The 24,940-nt window shown below is 41.2% G+C and overlaps 1 protein-coding gene across 2 annotated transcripts in view; it reads right to left on the reverse strand.

Annotated features, from left to right (window-relative positions):
• DIP2C (disco interacting protein 2 homolog C) overlaps nucleotides 1-24,940 on the reverse strand; it is a 358,168-nt gene that overhangs the window by 65,178 nt on the left and 268,050 nt on the right. For both annotated transcript variants that reach the window (XM_018554178.1, XM_018554179.1), the window contains 5 exons: nucleotides 19,805-19,941; nucleotides 15,674-15,882; nucleotides 6,667-6,781; nucleotides 4,366-4,567; nucleotides 2,579-2,688 (listed from right to left, as the gene is read on the reverse strand). In XM_018554178.1, coding sequence (XP_018409680.1) covers nucleotides 2,579-2,688; nucleotides 4,366-4,567; nucleotides 6,667-6,781; nucleotides 15,674-15,882; nucleotides 19,805-19,941 — 773 coding nt within the window. The remainder of the gene's footprint in view (nucleotides 1-2,578; nucleotides 2,689-4,365; nucleotides 4,568-6,666; nucleotides 6,782-15,673; nucleotides 15,883-19,804; nucleotides 19,942-24,940) is intronic.

Here is a 24,940-nt window from a genome sequence, read left to right on the forward strand (position 1 = left end):
ATAAGCTTGAAAGCTGTTTAAGTGGAACTCGCAAGGATTTAAAGGACTGGTTTATATAATTTATTTTTAGCATCGTGCATTAGATGGGTCACTATATATACTGTATATATAGGCATTTATATTTAAAGCGTAGTGCAATTGTTATGTAGGAAGTGTGTAGAGGGTGGCTAAAACTAAAAATCTGTAATAGTACCCCATCAGTACTATGCATGCAAAATGTATTAAAGCACATGCTGCCCTATGTGTATACTTTACATTTACAATATTCAAACGGAACCCATCGCACTCCTGATCGAATAGAAACCCTTTGGAGTTGGGCGGATGTACTTGTTGTTTGCCTGAAGACGGAACTGCGTGGTTCCGAAATGTCGCTTGACAATGTGACACAATGAGAGGTCAATAAACATTGACTGAAAATTAGTCTGGAGTGCAAGTGACCTTATCTACATTAATTTACTTTACATCACGAGACTTACTGGAGGGAGAAAACATTTTACAATAATAATATAGACTGCTAATCCTTTAATGCAGATTAAAATGACCACATAGGTAAAAATAGCCTGCACAGAGACTAACGTAGGCCTTGGTGTAAGCTAAGTGCAATGAGGCCTGGACTGGCAGTAAGGCAATTCTGGCCATTGCCACCTTTCTGGCGTTTCTAAGAACACATGTGGGGAACACCAGAGCTTTTCTTGGCTGCTTAATCTCACCTTAAGACCAACTCCCACCATAACTTATCCTGTTTTGGATACAGCAGGGAAGGTTTAGATCCTCTGTCAAGTTTGTTACTGCTGTTTGTGTCCCTGTGCGGGAGATTTCCCCTCACTTTCTGTCAGGAAAGGAAGTGATGAGAAATCTTTGCAGCAAGGACACAGACAAAACGACTTTTAGTATAGTTGCAAAAACCTGGAACTTCCAATAATGTTTTCATTACTCTCTTTGTAATCCCCGTTTCTTGTGTATGCATCACAGGGAGAGGATTTGAGGGCAAACTCCCCCAGTGAGGTCACAAACTGAAATACAAAACATGACTAATCTTAACGCTTTCCTTATCTATCTAAAACTAAAAAAAAGTTAAACCTGAAGCTTGCGTTTCATTTACATGCCAAACCAGCAATGCACTCACGATACCTAAAACATACATGTAAAAATGAATACCAAGCTCACCAAACTCTGCAAACAGATACTGCTTAGCATTAAATGTCTAGGCTGCTTTTAGCTCCAATCTGCCATGAGGGCAGCTGAAGGGTTAAACATAGATAATTTGAAAAACCCAGCTGAACTGGTGACACCAGAAACACTATGATGAATTTATTTTCACAGCAGTCAGAACTAAGATGCCATCCTGTTATAATGTAAAATGACTATTTGTTTCATGCGGATCAATATAAACACATTTATAAAAAGGATAGGTCGCTTAATAACTATGGGTCAGAACCAGCCAGCGCGTTCCTGCAGATCTAAATTACAATGTCACTCTTCATTACTCTCCAAAGATGTAACATGATTTGTTTTAATGCAAAGACAATAAAATAACACAATAAATGACAACTCAGAGCAAGGGAAGCATATGATAATATTAAATCTGTGTTGTTAACTGTAACTGCTCACTTTGCCTCTCAAGTAAAAATATGAAATGTATTTTCTGACCTCTCAATTACCCATCAAGAAAAAAAAAAAAAAAAAAAACATCAGACATGTATTTTCCTATTTTTCAGAGAAAGCGCCCTGGGGTACCAAAAATGCCTGGGTGCTCTGATAATTAAATAGAATAAGAACCCAACCCCATTGCTTGCCTCTTCACACTTCACTATGGGATGGTGAAGTACCCATCCCAGTAATGGGCCAATAGTGTGAATTACAAGGTAGGATATGGTAGAGTCAGGATCCTAACCTATCAACTCAGGAAGTATCTTTATGTCCATGTACCCAGGCATTCTGGGTACCCAATGTGCTTAAAGTGACCTGACATGCAGAAAACCAAAAGTGTCTGATATGTGAGTAGGTAAGATGCATTACTGTTGCGATTGGCCTCAGAAGTACAATGAGCACTGCTGGCTTTTGGCATTTGCACTTTAGGAAAGCCCTCACCAACCTCCTTATCTGTGTTTATCCTCACAGCAGAAAAACTGAAGTTGTTGAGAGGACAACAACAACAGTTCTTCTGCTGTGAAGTTTTAGGATGAATTGCTCCACAATGCCTGAAGCTACAGAGGTCAGTGAGGGCCTGCTTTAAAGATCATTTATTACAAATCTATAAATACTGTCCATAGCATGGCTACATAATAACTTTAAGGTAACTAGATTAGCTTATCTGCCCTTATGAGAAATTTCCCAATCAAGAGGCCCATTATCCTATCTGCCACTTTCCTGTGACCTTTATTTAAATACATTTACATTTTTCACATTAACTAGCCAGTGTCATTGTTTATCTCTGTTACAGATAACATTATTGTCAGTCTCCTAAAATGACAATCAACTGCTGTATCTTGCAAGGTTTTCATCACAATTAGTGGTGAGAGGAAGTTACCATAGATCTTCCTTGTCTATGTTTATCAGTCCTTACGATTTTACTTACCTTTCTGGCCTGATCATTGTCTTCGATTTGTCCCAAATCCCTTCCACTGGCTTGTGCAATTCTCTTGCCAGAAACCAGGTTCCCCACCATCACAGAGGCAGGGCCAATTTCTGCAGGGGACAATACAATGCAAACATCACATAAGAATCAATCTACTTTAACACTGTGCAAAGAAATCATTCTAGTTTGAAATCCCACTAAACATACATAACATTTCACTAGCCATTTTACATACATTTTAAAAGGAGAACTATGGGGTTAAGGCTTTTCCCCATAGTTCTCCTTAGGGTAACGGGAGGAGACAAACTAGCGTCCTCCCGTCACCCTAAGCTCATCATACCGTGAGCTGCAGCTTGCGGTATACTGAGACGCCACAGTATACCGCAAGCTACTGCTCGCGGTATACTGAGACGCCGCAGCTGAAGCGGATCCTGACAATTATGCCTAGATCCGCCCCGCTGTGTGAGTGACAGCTGGATCTGCCTATCTAGAGGCAGAGCCAGCTGTACCCGCCCCTCCCCCATCCGACCCGCCAGTCAGCGCTGGAGGATCAGAGCGGGGAGAATCCAGCCCCTCCCCTGTCACCGTGTCACCGCAGAGAGCTGTGACAGGATCGAGAGGCGAGCGAACACCGGTATGTGTTCGCTCACCTCCCGATCTACTGAGCCGACCTGTGACAGTCTCATTGTCACAGGTCGGCTAGAACTATAAGGTGAGTGAAAAGCACTCACCTAATAATTCTCCTTTAAACAAATATAATCTTTTAGGCTTGTCAAGGTGATCACATGACTGCAAAAATCACAAATTGGTTTCTGATCTTTTTTTTCAGTACCTAAGTCTACATCCTGGTTGTGGAGCTTTGAGCTCTCACAGATAACCTGCAGTGAATAATAATAGAGAAAGTTGGGTGCAGTAGCAAATGTCTCCGTTTTAAAATGATAATTGCAACTGGCTCAGAATATGACAATGGCATGATTAAGAACTACACGGGGTGATTCCATATATCTTCTGCAATACCTCTGATTGCTAGTAGAAGGCAGGTCTAACAGCTCAGTGTTCTTAATGAAGTGCTCTGCTGCCTTGTAGAAGGAAAGGTAATTCACAGGGAAACAGATTGCAATTCAAAATGGTTTAGACAAGTTTACGTGCATTCTGTTCTCTTATAGAAAGGATAAAATAAAAAAGCCCAAATGAAGGCTCCGTGAAAATTATATAACCACAATTAGGTTCTGTTACAATAAAATAACAAAAACTCAACAGGAAGAGCCCCCACAAGGGCCATATTAGGTCTTCAGGCACAAAAGCTCAAGCACAGAAATTCATGCGATGGTTCAATTCTCCAGCAATTACCAAGAAACACCAGTTTAGGGTCGATTAGTCCATTAGAAGATAATGTACCCCATTGTTCCCTTCATCATACAAGTGAAGCTGCATGCAAAAGTAACTCAAAACTGCTTAATATAACTCTGAAGCAACTACCTAAAGTGCACATTCAGTTGGAGAAATTTGTTAGCAAGAAGGTTTTTAATACAGTCTGTATATCTCTTCTGCACATAAAAGTGTCTGACATTCTTGCTAGCAAGTCTCTAAAGATTGTAAACTGGTTCAATAAGATTTGAGGGGCTTATTAGCAAACTCAGAAGCTACCTATAAGTGTCAAGGCTTTGCCTTTTAGAAAAGCCCAGTGATCAACCGTGACTACATGGGTTTGGGTGGCTGCTGCAGGTATGTGTATCTGTAGGTCTATTTATGTCTCAGAGTTAGCATGTTGTGAGACCTGGACATACCTGGCTGCTTTTGTCTGGGTTTTGGAAGGTTCGTTACACAGGTGTGAGGACACATGAGCACATTGCATGGATGGAGTGACCCCTCAAGGAACAGTTGCTTGGTCTCTGACAGGTGAATGCCACCTAAGGGAGTTTTAGGGAGTGTGTTTGCTGGTACCAGAGCCAAACAGTAAACTCCAACTTGATGGATACTGTCAATAGCCTACAGGAAATCAAGAAGAGATGAGATTATGTAGCTTTTACACAACAACTTTACAAAATACAACTTATACAGTGTATACATCTTATTTTCTTCAGTAAACACTCTGCCATTAATAATTTGTCTTTTAATCACAAAAAAAAAAAAATCTTACGCAAACGTGACAGAAAAACAGTATTAGCCGGTCTAGATTTATTAGCACAGCAGACAGAAAAGTTGCTGTTCTCCATACATATGCAGCTCAGGGCTGTAGCTACCATGGGGCGAGTGAGGCACTTGCCTCAGGCGCAGCCAGGGCCGGTCTGGCTGCGCCCCCTTGTCCCTGTTGCCATTGCAAGCACAGGGTGCCATTGGTAACAGCGGCGCCAAGTGGCCAACACAGCCACGGCTTGGCAAGGAGAACAGGAGCAGCACAGGCTGCAGCCTTTCCTCGGATCCCTGCTGCTCTCCCCCACCTGTATGGGCTGAGACTCTGTGTCCTCAATCTTTTTTTCTATTTCGAAAGGGAAATGTCAGGGATCACATTTTTATGATATTTTGGATTTGGCCAGCAGTGCATTCTGTGCATGCGCGCCGCCATCCTGGAGGCGGGGCTCTTGACGTCACTTACCGCACACGTCTGTTGTGGGGCACAATTTTCTATTCTTGCCTCGGGCGCAAAAGGAGCTAGCTACGGCTCTGATGCAGCCATCTAGAAGTTGTTATCATATTCCCCCCTGTGCACTATAGGAAGGGTAGGGTCTATTGATTCAAAGTCTACATACTTAGAGAATGGGACCATGTTTCATGCTACACCCTAAATATGGGTGTAACATGAAACATGGTCACAAAGGTGGACTATGCCTTTAAAAGTAAGCAGGTGAAATAGATACAAGTACTCAATAGTATTCGGCCTTAGGGGTCCTAAAGTTAATTTTTAGCCCAAATGTATTTTTAATTAGTTTTAGATAAAGTGGGGAAGTGTTAACACCCGTAAGTTGTTTTTTTTGCTGTGCTCCTGCTGGGGAGATATCCCTTCACTTTCTGTCTCTGAAACACAGGAAGTGAAAGAATATCACTACACAATGTGGGGGGATTTTCTCTTAAGACAGAACAAGTGTCTATCTGCAAAACATAACTCAAGGCAACTGGACTTGCTGAATTTTATTGGAGACATTTCATACAGTGTCTGTATTGGAAGATTTCCCCTCACCTACTGTTCTGGTAACAACCGAAACATTGGTAATCACTGCCTGTGTTAGTGACACTGATTCACCAGAACAAATAGAGAGGGTGAATCTCCTCACTCAGGAAACAGACAGAAATATAATCCCATCTAACCCTTCACCACTCATCCAAAACTAGAAAAAAAGTTTTAGCTATGCATGCCCTTTAGTGTTAATCTGGATCTAGCATTTTGGAATGCTTTGTTTATTTACATTGTGTTTTTCACGTTCTTCATTGTGATGTTAATTTAAGTTGTTTATTGGCTTAGGTCTTCTTTACCTATATGTTTATTTTCCTTTGTGTATATCATTACCTATATAATACTGTTATATATAAAATTGTATCATGTGCCTTTGCATCTAAGGAATTATTAAAGGAGAATTATGAGGCGAGTTATTTTCACTCAGCCTCATAATCTGAGCCGACCTGTGACAATGGAACTGTCACAGGTCATCTTAATAGATCGGGAAGTGAGCGAACGCATACCTTCGCTCGCTCACTTCTCGATCATGTCCCTGCAGAGAGCCGTGAGTGTAACTCACGGCTCACTCGACAGCAATGTCGGGATCCGTCCAGGCTGCAGCATCTCAGTATTCCGCAAGCTGTAGCTCGCGGCATACTGAGCTTTGGGTCACGGGAGAACGCTAGTTTGTGTTGTCCTGTGACCCTTAGGAGAACTATGGGGAAAAGCCCTGACCCCATAGTTCTCTTTTAAAGAACAATACATAATTTCTGGTGTTTCACACAAGAAACATCTATTGTATCCTAATGGCTTTGGATTTGCTCTTCACCTGTCTGAAACTGTTGTCTGATGTTCTAATTTATAGGATAAAAGTTTATTATTTAAATTTGATTTAATGAATAAAAAAAACTTTTTTTCAGCTCTAGTACTTCACCTGTAGAACTCTGCTCATCCACTGGAAGCTGTCCTCCTCCGTAGAGTCAGGCCGCTGCTCTGCAACAATAACTATCCTCTCGTCATGCAGGACATTCACAGAAAACACTGCTATCCTGAACAAACAAAAAACAAAATCCATGTAAGATTTAGGACAGAGATCCAGCTATATTGTAACCATTTTGTAGTATCACAATTTGATTCTTTTGGTTTTAATTAGGGATGTTCAGATACCAAGTACCATACTTGGTACAAGTAAAGTACAGATACTTTTCCAGCTCCAAGACTAGACTACAGAAAAACTGAAAAGTTATGAGGCAGCTGTCATTTTTAAAGAGCATACGGGGCTTCTGGGATTTGAGCATCCCTGTTTTAATGTATGATCAGTTTTATATAGTGTGTGTGTGTGTGTGTGTGTGAGGCCCTGTCACAGCTGAAAATGCTGTTACCCTAGTAGTTCTCATGAAAATAACAGGTATCAACACTGGTATCTGAATATCCCTAGTTTTAATAAGTGCAAAGGAAAGGATGTGCAAATTGCAGTTACCCACAATAACCAATCAAATAGGAAAAAAAAAAAATCTCTAAACCGATCTGACTGCGATAAACTGAATTCTAATCGGTGTCAGTGGGTTGCTGCACTTCGCTCTTCCTCACTGCTCTTTGCACCAGATTACTTCGAAAGCCAGACAGAATGCACATATTCCCTCTATGTAATTCTTTGTAAGGAATGGATGCTGCATCCAACCTTACACTGGTGAGAAAAGGTTTGAGAATCCTTTTTAAATTATTTGGATGAATGGCTCCTAAAATGCAATCTGATCTTCAACTTTTAGAAGTGGTAATAACAATTAAAGGATGTTCTTTAAACAGCATACACAAATTGTATTTCTTTTCTGGAATGGTAGAACTCAGAATGGGAGAGGGAAGGGTAACACTAGGGGGCGATCAGGTATACAGCATTAACTTCTGCTGCAAGGTGGAGAAGAGAGATGACTATCAGACTAATGATGTTTCTTGACTGCTCAGTCACAGGCATGGGGCAGGGGGATTACCAAACTTTACTTCATAACTGCAGAAAAGTCACATCACCAGGCTAACTCTGTTGTCTGGCATGGCTGTGTGAATCTCAGGGCTGGATTCCCAAAAATACAAATCTTTTGGAAGGTAAAACAACTGCTGAATATGCATTTTATCTGGATGCTTGTTGTTCGTCTGGAGTTCAGACTCAAATAAGAACATCCTTATACACTAAATGGCCAAAGCATTTGTACACTCCCCAAATTATTGAGTTCAGGTGTTTTGTGGAGAGTAAAGTTAATCCTACAATATACAAGGCAATTTTAGGAATTTGTAGGCTTCCAACAGTTTGGGGAAGACTTTTTTCTGTTTCAGCATGGCTGTGCCCCTGTGCACAAAGTCAGGTCTTTAAAAAGGTTTAACGTTTTAATTAAAAAGTTGAACCTCTTTCATGGGCAACAATCGCAACAGGCAGACTTATTCCTGTGTTTTACATTATTGTAATATTGAAAGACCATGCATTTTTTAAGATTTAGATTTGAGGAAGACATCCTAATTCTCCTGTAGAATTTAATTGCCCAATGTTAGAATCACTGATCCCTTCATGGCTGAAAGTTTTCTTGACCCTAATGGTGACCAAAATTATAAGTGAGCCCACTCCCTTGGCTGAGAAGGAACCCCACACATGAATGGTCTCAGGATGCTTTACTGTTGGCATGACACAGGACTGATGGTAGTGCTCACCTTTTCTTCTCCGGTCAAGGTATTTTCCGGATGCCCCAAACAAATCGGAAAGGGGATTCATCAGAGAAAATGACTTCACCCCAGTCCTCAGCAGTCCAATCCGTGTACCTTTTGCAGAATTTCAGTCTGTCCCTGATCTTTTTCCTGGGGAGAAGTGGCTTCTTTGCTGCCTTTCTTGACACCAGGCCATGCTCCAAAAGTCTTTGCATCACTATGCGTGCAGATGGACTCACACCTGCCTGCTGCCATTCCTAAGCAAGCTCTGCACTGGTGGTGCCCCAATCCTGCAGCCGAATCAACTTTAGGATACGGTCCAGGTGCTTGCTGGACTTTCTTGGGCGCCCTGAAGCCGTCTTCACAACAATTGAACCTCTCTCCTTGAAGATCTTGATGATCCGATAAATGATTGATTTAGCAGCTTTTTTTTTTTTATTCTTTGTTTATTAAACCATGTAAAAGAGATCATACATTGTATACATTGGATAAAGTAAACAGCTTCCAGTCAAGTATATTCGGCATTCGTATACATACATGGACCCGCTCATTAAAGAAGCATTACATTTCAGATTGGGGTATCCAAGGAAAAATTACGTTACATGACTGTAAACATTCTAGACACATAGCATTGTCAGGGCACGTTGCAATTACAAATGTCTTGAGATCATATGCTCCATGTACGTTACCGTGCAACAATATAGTGTGTAACAAGGACACTCCACTGAAGACTGGAGGTGCAAGTACAATGCAGTTTATTTGCTTTCAAAACAATAGATAACACGAAATCCAACATAAATAGCTTGCTGTAGCATAACAGATAGGGGCTCACCAATCCTCGAGTTGTCACGTACACTCAAGGTGTCCCAGTCTTTTAACAAGTCTCTCTCGCAGCACTGCTGCTCCGGCCTCAATCTTTAGGGCCACTGTCTGGTTCCTCCAGACAACAGCAATAACATGCCAATCCTCTCAATATGGTTCACAAACCCGCAGCTCCCTGCTGCCCTGGCCTCCACACTGACTCCGGGGTGGAGCTCTCCTGACTCACAGGTGGGGCCCTGAACACATCCCAGCACACACTTCATGAGGGATGTAAACAGGTGCACAATCAGGTGCTGGTCACCACCAAAGCATGGACCCAGGAATGGAGATTTCTTCCCACCCAGAGCTCTAAGAAATCTCCTGGCTCCAGGATCCCAACCTTGATCCAGAAAACCCAGAAAGAACTGAAAAGGCAGTTCTCTCCTGGTACCAGTAATGTCTTCCTGGAGCCACTCAGCCCCTCTGGCTGAGAACCCTGGGTGACTTTGAGGCCACCTAACACCGTGGTATTGCCTCACAATGCCACAAGTGCTAACCACATCCTTTAAACATAGCGTATACAAGGTAAAACCAAATGATAGTAACCAAGAGAAGTGCAGTGCACCTGTGCCCCTGGCCCCCACCTATTCTGTCCAATGTGCAATATCTAAGCATTTCACCATGGGAATGTCAGGTGGGGCAAAGTCCTATGTGGCAACCCCCCAGGACTGTTCAAGGAAAGTAGAAAAGGGTACGTCAAAGAAGAAAGAGAGACACAAAGGTTTAAGAAGAGGAAAGATTACCGTGGTTGGGACTGGGTGCCCCGGGCATCCTCCGACCCCGTCCCCTCCGCCTCTCCCTGTGGGGATCCGGACAGTAACCATTCCCGGGAGTATGCGGGGGATAAAATATAGGCAGTCCATGGCAACCAGGTTGACCGAAATTGTTCCTCCGTGTTTCGGGGCGATGCCGTCAATTCCTCCATGCGATACATGTCGTCCACCACCGAGAACCACATTCGCAGCGAAGGGGGCCCAGTCTGCCGCCATATCCGCGGGATGCAGGATCTCACTGTGTTGATCAAATGGATCGCCATGGACTTTCTATATCGCTTGATGGAGGGGGAAACCATATGTAGGAGAAAAACTGCCGGGTCATCTGGAATGGGGGTAATTAGTAGCTGGTTAATTAATTACAGATCGTACTGATACGGATTCGTATGACCGAGCATTGCCAAAAAATGTGTATCATTGTTCCCGTGGCCACTCCACATCTCCAGCACACGTCTGGGACGGATCTGTCAATGCGGTGCAGGACAGACGGTACCCTGTACCATCGTGTCAAAATTTTGTAACCCTGTTCCTGGTACTTACTCGCCATGGAGGATCTGTGTGCCAGTGACAGGGCTACAGTGCGTTGCTGCTGCGTAAAGGTCCTAACTCAGTCTCTCATTTTCGTAGGAACATAGGGCAGAATGAGTCTGCAGGGGCCGACAGAAGCTTGTACAAGAGCGACAGTGAATGTCGAATGGGCTCGCCTGCATGGCATATAGATTTGAATGGCGTAAGATGGCGCAAGAGCTCTCGCTCCCCCGGGACTGATCTTAGATAGTGTCTGATTTGGTATGCGCCCCATTGGGGCAATGGAGGGGATAGTAGGTTCTGAATCTCATCATGCGACATCCATTTCCCGGCTGTAATGAAGTCTACCATTCGGAATTTGTTTGCAGGTATCAGACGGCGAATGTGTCCATGGTCCCTGCCTGGTGGGAAATCCGGGTCACCTAACAGCGGGGTTAGCGGAGAGGGAGAAGGGGATAAGTCAGAGGACTGCAGGGCCGTCCTAGAGACCTTCACCGTTGGGCAAATAGTGGGGTGCGACGACACTTCGGGGGGGAGCCGAGAGGAGAGCCACGGCAAGCTGTTCAAGGGTACCTTCGATTCCGAGAGCTCCATGGGGACCCATTGCTTATGTGTGGCGTGACAGCACCAGTCTATCACCCGGTTAAGGTGAGCTGCTCTGTAGTACCTCTGAACGCCTGGAAGGCCGACACCCCCATACTGCTTGGGGAGGGATACACCAATCGAGGGTGCTTGCCTGCCCAACAAAGCTCAGAGACTGCCGTCGTACCATCGAGAAAAAGTGGGGTGGAAGCGTGATGGGTGATGCTTGCAACAGGTACAGAATGCGTGGTAGAATTGTCATCCGAAGGGCAGCACACCTACCAAACCAGGTCAGGGTGAGTTACCGCCACCTAGACATCTCTCCCTTGAGGTTGGACAGTAAGGGGAGATATCTGTGACAAGTCTGCAGTAATGTGGGTGCCTAGATATGAGATATGTCGCGGAGCCCATCTGAAGCGGAATGCATTCTGGATCCTTGCCAGTTCCAGGACAGGTAAAGAGACGTTGAGTGCCTCCGACTTGTTGGGATTCATCAAGAAATTCATCAGGCTTCCGTAGATTTCGAATGCCCTGAGCAGCGCTGGAACGGAGGAGTGGGGACGGGAGACGAAGAAGAGCAGGTCGTCGGCATATGCTGCCACTTTGTGTGTTCCAGAGTGTAAGGAAATACCCACAACTGATTCATCTGCCCGAATCGCACATAAAAAGGGCTCTAACGAGAGGACAAAAATGAGGGGTGACAAAGGGCAACTTTGTCGCGTTCTATTCGAGATGGGAAACTACTCGGACCGTGTCTCTTTTAAGTTGACTGCAGCTGTGAGCAGGGAGTATAGGGAGGAGATCCAAGAGCACATGTTAGGGCCCAGCCCGATGTGCCTGAGAGTAGTCTGGACAAACCGATAGAAGCATCGCCGGGCATTTATGTTGCCTCACAGAGTTGATCACGTTCAGTACTCGAATAGTATTGTCCCAAGCCTCGCGGGATGGGACAAAGCCTACCTGGTCAAAGTGAACTAGAGGTCCAGCATACGGCAATATACGATTGGCTAGTATTTTCGCGAATAACTTAAGGTTAACATTTAGGAGGGCAATTGGGCGGTAGCTACCGTAATGTGAGCTCGCAGTGAGTCGGGTGGCATGGGGGTCCCTTCAATAATGGCATTGTAAGCCTTCAGGAAGTGCGGGGCTAGGAGGGACTCAAATTGGCGGTAGTATACGAGCGTGAACCCGTCAGGCCCGGATTTAGCAGCTTTAACCACTTTTAGTTGGCTTTTAATTGTACAATCAGATCCACATAACTTTCCAACAGTTTATATATTTTGACTGGCCTTGACCTGTTTATTGGTTTTTGCATTTGAAAGCTGGTCAAAAGCAGTTGAAGTTTATAGGAAATTAACTGTGTGTATGGTCAACATAGTGTGGTAAAGAAGGATAACACCAATATAGTCTTAACAGCATGCTTAACAGTTGCTATGAGCTTTTGGTGTTGGTATGTAGTATTTTGTCTCTTAACAAAAAGTTCAAGCTTATTTTCTTTGATACTGGAAAATGAGTAGTATTGTGGCACATCCAGCAAATCCAAAATATGAAGCATTGTTTTTGGGAGGGCACATTCCTTCATCTTTAATTCCCATGAACACCTTCATTGTTTTTCTTATAAAAAGGGGTATTGTCCACTAATGAAGAGGAGTCCAGACTCTGTCACCTCAGGGTCCCTTGTCAATTTGAATTATATGGCATTTCCTTGGACTGATCTTTGTAGGATAGGAACTGATAGGTTTTTAAACTACATGTCAAGCTGTGGACTGACAGAGGCCTAAGTTTTAAAAATAAAATAATTCTGAAACCACATCTGGTCTTAAGAAGAATGCTTCTCCTGAGGACCTCGGGTATATCATTTGATAAGGCCATAGTGCACCTCAACAGAATTTGGTTGTGACTATCAAGTTAACTGTGTACTTTTTGTGTTATTCAAAATGTCATCATCAGAAAATGTCAAATTCTTACATCAGTGACTAAGTGGCCACATATTTATTCAGTAAATATACAGCAATATAAAATGTAAAATTTTTGTGTTGGTTAAAAAACAACTAAATGTATTACTATGACTATCATGCAAATCAGATCACACTTTAGGAGCCATATGTTCAAATAAATGTATATTCCTTATTGCCAAGTGCCTTATGACAAAACATTTTGTTGCAGCAAAAGATGGAGTATATCAAAGCACTTCTGCACGTGAGGTTTCAGACATTTAATGGTCATAGCACATAGCAGGAACATGACAGACACTGGCTCGCATGAGTTTTCTCTGATAATTATCGGCCTGGTTGAGCCTGCAGCCATGTGAGCTGTCAGCACTGCTCATGAAATGTTATCATTACTCACTCACAAAAGCCGCAATTCAGTTTATGTCATGTTTGTGTCAACAGAAAAAAAAGATACAGAGCATTATTAAATACCCTATGAAGCCTCGCCTCTGAAGACAGCACTGATTGTTCCTATAAATTAACATACACATGGTTAACTGGAGTTCAATGCCTGGAGGAGAGGAGATCTAGTATTAGTATATAACTCTGGAACTAGCTAGGAAAGGAAAAGTATGCCCATCAGTTTTCTTCAATGTTTTAGAGATGCACCAATACTAGTATCAGTGCCGATACCGAGTATTTGGGCTCGTACTCGTGCGCGCCCAAATGCTCCGATACCTTCCCCAATACCGGAACTTCCAGTCAGAGGAAGATTTCCTCTGACTGACAGTGCAGCAGGTGAATATGGAACTGGCTTCTAGGGCAATCAGGAAGCCGGGCGGTCAGTAATAAACAGCCTCCTGGCTTCCTGATTGGCTGGGAAGCTGTCTTTCCAGTCAATCAGCATGGGGCCCGCTTCCTGGCTAATCAGGAAGCCAGGAGGCGGTTCACTACTCGCAAACCCGGCTTCCTAATTGGCAGGGAAGCCAATTGCCAGACCAAACATGGAGCCAGCTTCCCCGACAATCAGGAAGCTGGGTGGCATGTCATTACCCGCCTCCATGCCAGCGGAAGCACCAGTATCGGTACTAGCGAGTACCGAAAGCAAAATATCAGTACTCGTACTCGATACTGTAAAGCCGGTATTGGTGCATCCCTAGTTTCAATGATACGCTAAAGCAAAACTATTCTAAGTTGAAAACGGCACCTATGTATATATGATTAGCATTGTTGAAAGTGTCAGGTCTTCTGATCCAAGCTCCCAACATAAAGAGCTCCTAGAGGCACTTCATGTATGTTAAAGGATTACTAAACTCAACAAACATTTTCTATTGCAGCCTATCAGTCCTTAGATGCAGCACCTTCATTTGCTTTAATTTGTCAGGCTAAAAACAACATTTTCAGCAAGAACAGAAAATACCTGTTAATCTTGCCAGAAATTCAGTGTCCCTATCACTTTCTGAGCGATGAATTGGAAGCATTAAACAATCTTATCTTTCTTCTGTAAGCTACTAATCTCCCCTTTCGCCATGTAGCGGAGATGAAAAACAGTATCTGCCATAGCTCTCACTCAGGGACAGGAAGTGTTATTTGTAGGATTACAAGGGAAAAATAAAGGGAAAAAGACCTGAAAAAATTAGTGCAGCCACCACATCTAAGAAGTGCCAATTTAATAAATAAAATCGACAATGATTTATTGGCAACACAAAATAAAAAAATAAAAACTTACAAGGGAGTGAATACTTTTAATAGACACTATAAAAAAATTATACCTTTTAAATTCGGGAATAATAAAGATCTCTGTCTTGGATATAAAAAAAAAGTAAATAAGTGGCAATCCCCCTCTTAGACAGTTGTCACTGAACAGGTTTTTCCATTGGAGGATTTATCCTCAACTGGAGAACTGGTTTCCTGGAGAACTGGGCTGACTTCGCAGTCGGCTATCGGCTCTTCAGCCGAGACGGGCTGCATCTTAATGGGAAAGGTGCAGCATTCCTGGGAGGGAAAATGGTAGAAAGACTGGAGGAGCTTTTAAACTAGAAAGTGGGGGGGAGGGTATAAAAATAAAATTACTTAAACTAAACGTTGATAATTTAATCATAGATAAAAATAACACAGAAAGTAGTAAAAAAGGAGTTAATAATAGTGGGCTCACTCCAGTCAATATAGGAAATCCGTTGGCACATGTAAGTATAACTAACAACGGACGACCGAAATCAAGGCAGAATAATAACAATAAAAATAGTGGGGAACAACAAGGTAGTAAACTTTTGTCCCACAAAAAGAGAGGAATTAAATGTATGTACACCAACGCTAGAAGTCTGGCAAATAAAATAGAGGAGAACAAGGGGTTCCATCTCTTCCCAACTCGTTCAAAGCATAGAAAAAACTGGCCCTGGGCAAACATTAGCTCAACATATTTTATTAAAACAATTCATGCATCACATCTAAGTACTAAGATTATTATTCTCATGCATTATTGTTCACACTATTTATTTTACTTCCATCTATGTGCTCTCATGACTAAATTTAAGGTTTCTAAACTCAACCTGAGAGCCAGCTATTATCTACTCACCTTCCTCTGTAGACAAATTTCATTGGCTCTACTGCCAAAGCCGTTGCCACTATGTCATCAGCATTGTGCCTCCGCCCGCTCACAACCATCAGACCGTCCATTTTCCCAACAATGAAGACCAGCCCAGCTGGTCCTATAAATCCAAGAAGACCGGTCCTGATAAATGCATATTCACTAATTGGCGCACCTGAACTGGTCACTGGAAAAACCTACAAAACAAGAAAAAAAGCAAAGAAAGATAATTCCGATGACATTCAAGTTTTTTTATACCGGCTCAATCACTCAGGCTTATGTAAAAATGTATATTTCCAATGTAAATATATTCATATTCAAAACAGCCTGTTATAATACGTGCTTACCATCAATTTGGATTTGCATATTGCTGTCCTAGTTTTGCTATTAAAGGAAATTTGTAGTAGGGTTTTGTACATATGTTCTCTATATGTATTATGGCCAAAAAATAAAACAAAAAACATTAATAAAATATGGGGGATTTTTTCAGGTAAATATGGCACCATATTACTATTTTGTATTTTTATTTAGACAGCAGGTAGAGCTCTAAGTCCCTCTAAGGCCCTTTTCATGTGGCCTTCAGAGACTTCTCAGCAGCATGCCGTTAACTGCCTGTATAAAATGCTTCACAGACTCAAGCTGCATTGTACACATAGAAATGAATGACTCATCTCTTATCAGCTGCATGCTTGTTCCAAGCTAATGACAAAGTATTTTCTGAGAAAAACAAAGCAATGTCAGCCTCTGTATTTCTCATCAGTTGTAAACTATATGTGGCCACTGTCTGTTCTAATAAGCATTAACTATATCAAGGCTTGGGTGGTACATTGTATGTTAATGCACCACTATCACCATTCCATTTGTTTTTTATGGATCTAAATTTTTGTAATCACTTTTGAATTTTCACTCCTATGGGACTTTGGCACATTGTTGTTTATGTTTGGATGCATATTTAATTTAAGCTCGGCACATTATATTATTGTTAGTCACCTTGATCACCACGGTCAGTAGTGCTTTGTAGCTCGCACTTAGATTAGATTTTGATTATTATCTATTATATATATACACAATGTTTGTTTTAAATATAACAGGACGTGTCTCAGCATGGATATTTATGACAGGATCACTAGGTATAACTTTAACAAAAGCTGAAGACTTAAAATGATTGAAAATAACTTCTGAAAGTACATTAACATATAAAAGCTTATATGAGATTTTAGCAATTGGATTTATATGTCATTTAAGTTTGGTAGCACTTATTGCTATAATGTAATATTTATGTAGCAATTACTGTGATTTAACAAAATAAAATTTAGGTTAGTAGGTTATTTAGGTTATTAGCATTCCTGTTAGACTGTGACATGTTCCAGAAGAACGTTAATACACTAAACGTGAGCAATTATGAGAAGATCATTGTTGGGGTTTATATACACTTTAAGAGTATACATGTCTATGCTTTTGTTTTATATCTCTTTTCACTATCTATTGTATATACAATCTTTGTTTTACAAATAAAATGTCTAATACATAACAAAGGGTGAGTCATTAAGTTCTGTAAGCAGGCTTCCCTTAGCACAGCTAAAGAGTAGTAATGCTAACGATGTGAAAAGTACTGACTTTATAACAAATAAACAAGCAAAAAACATATCAGCAATTATATTATTTTTAATTGTCTTCCGGATATGCAGGTAAAAGGGATCAGCTCAATATGATAAAGAATATTTAGCAGTTAAAGTTGGAAAAAAAACTTGCAAAGTATAGCTTTTTTGTGCATGGGGCATAGCCATAAATGCTCATTATATACTCAGGCTCTGCTTCCTGTTTTGCAGTGCTACACGATGGTTGTACTTTACTGCTCACAATGGAAGTTCAAGTTTGTAAGTCTCAGAGTCACTGAAAACAATCAACGGTTTTCTTAATTTTTTTTATCTTACAAAATAGCAAAAAGGTAAGCAGCTGCGTCCTACAACTTACACCTACATTTAAAAGAAATGCACTTAAAAAAATATCAACATGCAGAAATTAATTTCAACCTGGCATTGAATAATATGTTCTATATTTACACAAACTGTAGAATATGTGAGAAATATGAGTATCTTACTAACTGTCCTTATGTATGCCAGCTGGAATTTTCACGATTTATTACAAGCTGACCCTCCTCTATACATCACAAATAAGATAAGCAAAGCTTTCTAAAGCTCTAGAAGGTACATAAAATAAGTGTTTAGGTAGATCTAAACCCAAACTGGATGAGACTTAGTTTGCTAAAGCAATGTGCATCATAAATAATTGCCATGATATTTGTTTTTAAAAATAAAATACTCTTTTCACCAATTTTAATCCTTTATTGCATCCCAGTGCTACTGATCTCCACCACCCTGTTGCAGAAACTTCCTGTCAAGGTGCAAAAGCTCCTTCAGTAGCTGCCCATGTTTGCTCGGGGTAGGCTTCCCGACGGTGATAGCTGTGACGCATGCTTGCACATTGTGTGTCACAACGACTGCTTTTTGTCTACATCAGAAGCACATGTGACAGGGTGACGGCAAGTAAGCACAACTGGGAAACCGGGACAGAGCATTGTTACCCCATAACAGGACTTGTCTCAAAAGTACTTTTATGGGAGGATCACCAGTTTTTTTCTTTTGTAACAAAAGCTGAAGGCTTAAAATAATTAAAAAGAACTTTCAAAACCACATTAACATGTAAAAGCTTATATGAGATTTTAGTGATTGGGCTTGGGCCCTGTTCACACCTTTACGTTTTGTCGCGCGTTCAATGCTCTATGAACGCTCTACAAAACGTACCAACTTGAAAATCCCATTGTTTCCTATGGGTATAGTTCACACCTTTCCGTATTTCAGCCCGTCTGAACGCGCTACAAAATGGCCTACGGCCAAAGAAGTACATGTACTTCTTTGGGGCGTTTTGGTCTCGCGTTTCCATTGGGATACAGCCAAGTAGCCCTTGGAAACGCACGTTTGTCGCGCGTTTTTTACCGCAAATCGCGGTAAAAACGCACATATTCACTACGCCTAGGTGTGAACCCAGCCTTAGTGTATATGTATTTTACGTTTGGTAGCACTACTTGCTATAATGTAATATTTATGTAGGATTTACAGTGATTTCCCGAAATAATATTTAGGTTAGTTATTGAATGATTTTGTTTTTGTTTGAGGAATTAGAATTCCTGCTAGATTGTGATAAATTCCAGGAGAACATTAACATTAAAATACAGCTCACAGCTTGCAAATCCTTACAGGTTTTGTCTTGAAGTGCACTGCTAGAACATTCTCTTCAATTATTAAAATTCACTCCAGACAAACGCTTTTAATGGTAAGCGCTCAGCAGGCTGACAGTAGTCTGCTGCTGAATGGAGATGATACGACCTTCACTATTTAACATGCTGAGAGCAACACACCACCAATTCCTATAGCAGTGTGAAAGAATGTTTGCATGAAAAAATCTGTGATAAGTAATCTGAAGAGGTGAACGATCAGGGACAAAACTATAAGCATCCAGGCGGTGGTACTGGAGTTTAGCTGCATATAGTCTGCCAAGATCATCCATAATTTCAGAAGAGTATTGTACAATTACATCTAACATGATCAGCAGGAGGGTAGTAAGAATGTACTTTGTGCATCTTGTGCTGTGCAATCTCAGTTCTCTGCATCAGAAATCGCATCAGAACTTGTAGGGCAGGTCTGAATATGAACACGGTTCAGAGGAATCTTCCTAATGACTTTAAAATCCAGCAACAAGAGTTTTGCCACCAGGATTGCCCCACTATTGATAGAGGGGATTGGGATGTGATGAGCAGCCTTGGCAGACAGCTGTTCCCCTAGACAAGCAAAGCAGGGCTTTTTCAGAAGGACTGTTAGTCAGATCAGATGACCATCATGTCGTGTCAATGGTTAGATTAAAGGGAACCTATAGCGTATGCAAGGAGTTGTGGTGCAGAGTCACTAGGATCAGCCAATCAGATTTTAGCTTTCATTAGTTTAAAGTGGATTTTTTTTTTCTCAGTTGTTGTGTGCCATTTTACTTCTTGCTCTTAGGCGATAAAATTAGCAGCTAACTTTAGTTTTACTATAAACAATTGCGACAACTTGTGTCACTCACCTCGAACGTGTTCTTGGTCATACCGGATAAACCGTAATAGGATGTACCCGTAGCGAGAGCGCACACACAGAGTTCCCCTATCTCATCCGTCCGACACAGCTGCGGAATCCCATCAGGTTTCACAGAACACATAATAGCTGCAGAGAAAATATATGGCACACTAATGGATCACAGCTAATTCTAACATGAACTTCATAAGAGCATAGAGAATTAAAGTGATGCAGAAAAGCAGACAGGCATATTCAGGGATTATTTTTACTTTCCCCCCCAAAAAAAATCCTATCAACCCCAATCATTCGAATATATTTCTCAGAAATTTTGAGCAAAGGGATCAATGTCACTTGCTGTGGTTCCACTTGATGAAAAATATGATGAATCACCCACAACTATAATTGGTCAAACTCCAATAATATGTTTGTAGGAGTCATGCATGCAGATGTGAATCCTAGCCTGCACTGTTTTAAAGTAATTGTATAGTCTTCTTTTAATATACAGTGTAATATTTACATACATTTCAGCTATCTTTAGGGACTATAAAACACCCCCCACCTCCATGTTATGGAAAAGAGTAGATGGAGAAGTTTTCTCCACTCTTGGTCTAGGGCAAGAGTAGGCAATCTCCGGTCCTCCAGCTATGATGAAACTACTAAGTCCCATCATGCATCCGCCTCTGGGACTCTTTCTTTACAGACACAGTTTCAGACATGTATATTTTGTTTCATTCCAAACTTCCTGAATTTGAATGAGTCTGAATGCAAACTAATCCAAATGCTCCTTTAATGAAGATTCTGATCCATCTGAATTTCATTCAAAACAAAACTAAATCAGACTAGTGACTGTTCTCTGGCCAGTCAGATGGGGAGATTTTTTTGCCTGTTTGGGGTTACATTAACTTGTAATGTAACTTCAAAAATGTGGACGGATCTGAAATCCGAATAACAAACTGAATCAAATTTCGGATCCGAAATCCGAAAAACTTAAGTAAAAATCTGAGCTGATCCGAAACCAAACAAATGTTTTGCGTGGTTACATATTTACACAGTGTGACGAGTGAGGGTGGTAACCCTAAAAAAGAAATGTTGTCACTAGGTGGATATAGAAGGAAAAAGCCTATAAAATGAATGCAGCCACTACATCTAAAGAGCAATAAGCTGCAATATATAAATTTTTTTCTCTAAATACACTTTAAAGCAGATGTAAACACAGATGACTCTATTTAAAATCCTTCTGTGATGGATGATGTAGTGCTTTGTAACCAAAGCCCAGCTGTACTAAAGGACAAAAAATAAAAGGCAGGCATCTAAATGGCTGCTATAAGCAACACTGTCATTATTTCTCTGCTTCTGTTTTTAGAAAGGCAATTGTTGTGAATCTATTATTCTCTAGCTGCTCTTACAGTACATTTTTGAAATTCTAGTAACCACCTGCAGTCAACAGCACAGGAAAATATTGCCCAATCTGCTGTTATGAACAAACAGTTTCAGACAATAAAATATGTATTCTGGATAACTCTTCCTGCTGTACAAAACTTTTAACTTCTCGAGTTTTTAAATCGAAGACGGCCCATAATGCACAGAAAGTTTATGTTCCCTCTGTTACCTAATGGTCAGTAAGTGACCTGTCACTGCTGACCACAGGGAGCATTTATCTTCCACATACAGAAAGTGTGTATACTCTTGATATCAGAACAGAATCCCTCCACTTCATTCCTGTGCATTAAAAACCTACAAAAATGCAATTATCGTCTTAGATACAATGCCCAAGAAGCAATCCCCCTCTAGATCATTTTTTCAGAGAAAATTTGGAACTATTTAGAAAAACAAGTAGGTTGCGAGAGCAGAGATCTCTTTCTGAAAATGATAGTTGCTTGGTTGCCATGCTGATCCAGCTACTTTAATACCTAAAAGTCTTGACTTGCACGAAAATGCACATAGAAAGTGGTGAACCAAGCCAGGCAACTAGCATTTTCAGAAGGACAGCAATGGCAGCCTACAGATTTAGCTCAGTACAAGTTCACTTTGAAAGGTTCATTTCTGCATAGAAGGTTCTGATCTGTGGGTTTTCCCCATGTTCCCCATCACTCTGGGCTCTCCAATATTTCACATAAACTTTACTATTCATTATTTAAAATGGCTGAAAGCTGTTAAAGGAATTCCCTCAATGTGAAGTAACAGGTGTTTAAGCATCTAATATGCTAGGGCTTGATTCAGACTTGTGCGCAACGGTAAAGCTTGTTACCACTTGGGTAAAAGTGTGTTGCAGTGCCATGCATCCTGAATAGCACTCCAATGCACATTATTTTATTGTTTTGTCAAAAATGGTGCAGGTAAATTTCGTTTATGCATTGAGAGCCCATTAAAAATAAAAACTCTGCCTTAACTCAACTTGCCTCAACAAGACAATTCTTAATGCATGCCAAGCTGTGAATGGGCCTAAAATGTTCATCCTACTATTTATATTATCGAGCCATTAATTCCACATTGAATATTGCTGTTTCAGGCTTGTTGGCCACCATTAGTGCAGAACATGGAAATCATGGCTTCTTTGGGAAAGGCTTTGGGATCAACAAGACCAACAAGTATAACCAGAGTAAGGTGAGGTGGACTAAAAGGAACCACTAAACCAAAGTAAGGCATTTAGAACCTTTGGAATACAGAAGATATTGTCATGACTCAGAGGAGGGTTTTTAAGCCTCTTTTTAGCCCACCTCACCATAAAATGTCTTGGTTATATAGTAGTATATAAGTATATTATAAATACATTTGTAAAATGTTACAGGCAGGCTGAAAATTAACAAGAAGCAAGTGCATTTCCTGAAGTTATGGATTGAAGAATTTACAAGTGAAGCACCAATAGCTTGTTCATCTAAAGTCATGGCGATGGCTTCTGTACTGTGACATGCAAGTGTCCACAAAGTCGGTTTTCCATGCATACTCTTTTGATGCAAAAAAAAAAACCTGTCAACACAGGCCAAAAGGGTACCCATCAGCAAACAAGCTTTTGTCTGTAGACTGCCCCCCAAGTCAGCGAACTGCTATCATAGTGAAGAGTCCATCATGTAGAGTATAAAATACATCCCAGTTTTCATTTTTCCCACCTGAAAAAAACCGTCATAGCTTTTGCTTCCCTGCCCGTGTTGTGGAAAATACTTTAAATCTCCAGTAGTCAAGGCTACAAGTATGTAGAGCACTCTAGTGACAACATGGATCAGTCCTCTCTGTTGACTATGGGCGACTTTTGCCTTTATCCTTAACTAATTAACTGGAAAGTTCAAAAGGGCTTCTTACTTTAGCAAATAACTGTATCTGTGATGACTGTGGCACACTGATAATCCATTATTCCAGCATACAAAAGCATCACCTCTATATCCCTCTCCTCTTTTGAAACCCACTGCATTCGCCTATTCTCTCCAACTTCACTGAGGATTGCTGTTATATACCGGCCACCGGGACCAGTATCTCGCTTTCTGGATGACTTCTCTGCCTGGCTACCCTACTTTCTCTCCTCGGAAATACCCACTATCATTCTTGGTGACTTTAACATTGCCACTAACATTAACACCCCAGCCTCTGCTCAATTTCTTAACCTAACCTCTTCTTTTGATCTAACACAATGGTCAAACACTCCTACTCACTCTGATGGTAACATACTAGATCTTGTTTTCTCCCACCTATGCACTACTTGCAACCTCTCCAACACCCCTTTCCCCCTCTCAGACCACAACCTTATCAGTTTCACCCTCACCCTGTCCCCAACACTGACTCCCCCTACACGTCACACTGTCACCCGGAGAAACCTTCGCCACCTCGACCCTTCTCTTCTCTACTCTGCTACTGACTACCTCTATGACAAAATCTCACCCCTGTCCTGCCCTGACCTGGCTATTTCTGTCTTCAACAGCTCACTTTCATCCTCCCTAGACAATTTGGCTCCCCTCACTACACGCAGACTTAGACCACGTCCACTACAACCGTGGCAAACAAAAGAAACCAGACATCTAAAAAGACATAGTCGCGCTCTTGAACGACTGTGGCGAAAAACTAGATCTCTGCAAGATTTCACCTTGTATAAAGCTGCCCTCCTAAAATATAATTCCTTCCTCCGTGCTGCCAAACAGACTTATTTTGTTACTCTCATTAACACACTCTCATCCAAACCTCGTCAACTCTTTTCCACTTTTAACTCTCTACTATGTCCCCCACCGCCACCACCTAATAACTCGCTGACTGCCCAGGACATTGCCACTCATTTCAAAAACAAAATAGATACAATTCGGGATCAGATCGCCACTGTGCAGCCACTTTCCCCTAGTCATGTTCCAGACCCACCCTCACACTTGTCACTCTCCTCTTTTGACCCAGTCACCACAGAGGAGGTTACAAAGCTTCTCTCTGACACCCACTTCACCATTAAAATTCCCTTGTTATTGTGAGCTACAAAATGTTGAACACTTTTCTCTTTACTTTAGAAATAAATCATAGACATAATAAAAGTAAAAAGAAGTAGAACTGTATGAAATATTTTAGTGATGCTGGTTACAAAGAACTAGACTAACTTATTCATAAAGCAATACCAACTCTACATACATTGTTTATGACAGCAGATAACAAACAGAATTTGTTGACTTTTATCACGGCCAGACTTCGCTTGACTGACTGTTGTGTTTAAGCAGACTAAAAAAGTTTACGCTCTATCCAGAAAACTGTTCAACTGGGAACAGAACATTTACATTATTTAATGAATAGTGTAAAGCTTACATAAGGTTTTGTCTAAGAATGGCTGCACCCATGCATGAAGAAATGAGCCTGGATGCTAATGTGATTTCAGGCTAAACCTTCACTTACATTTCATGCTGAGACATGGAAATGAGTACTTTCTATATCCATGTAATAGGTAGAAAAACTAGAGCACTGTTCTGTTGCTCCACCCAAACATGAGTAGTCTACCAACACAATGCCATGATTGGTTGAAAACAATGACCTATACTCCCCATAGGCTCTTTACAGAATTTATAACAGCCCATTTAAAACAATAAGTAGGACAGGACTAAGCAGTGCCTTACTCCTATACAGTCTAAAAAAAAAAAAAAAAGACAGCAAGAAATGCACTTTTGGGGGGAGTGATAAGAAGTTTTTA

This window comes from Nanorana parkeri, unplaced genomic scaffold, assembly GCF_000935625.1.
Source record: "Nanorana parkeri isolate BGI_ZX_2015 unplaced genomic scaffold, ASM93562v1 scaffold145, whole genome shotgun sequence".
Taxonomy (NCBI): domain Eukaryota; kingdom Metazoa; phylum Chordata; class Amphibia; order Anura; family Dicroglossidae; genus Nanorana; species Nanorana parkeri.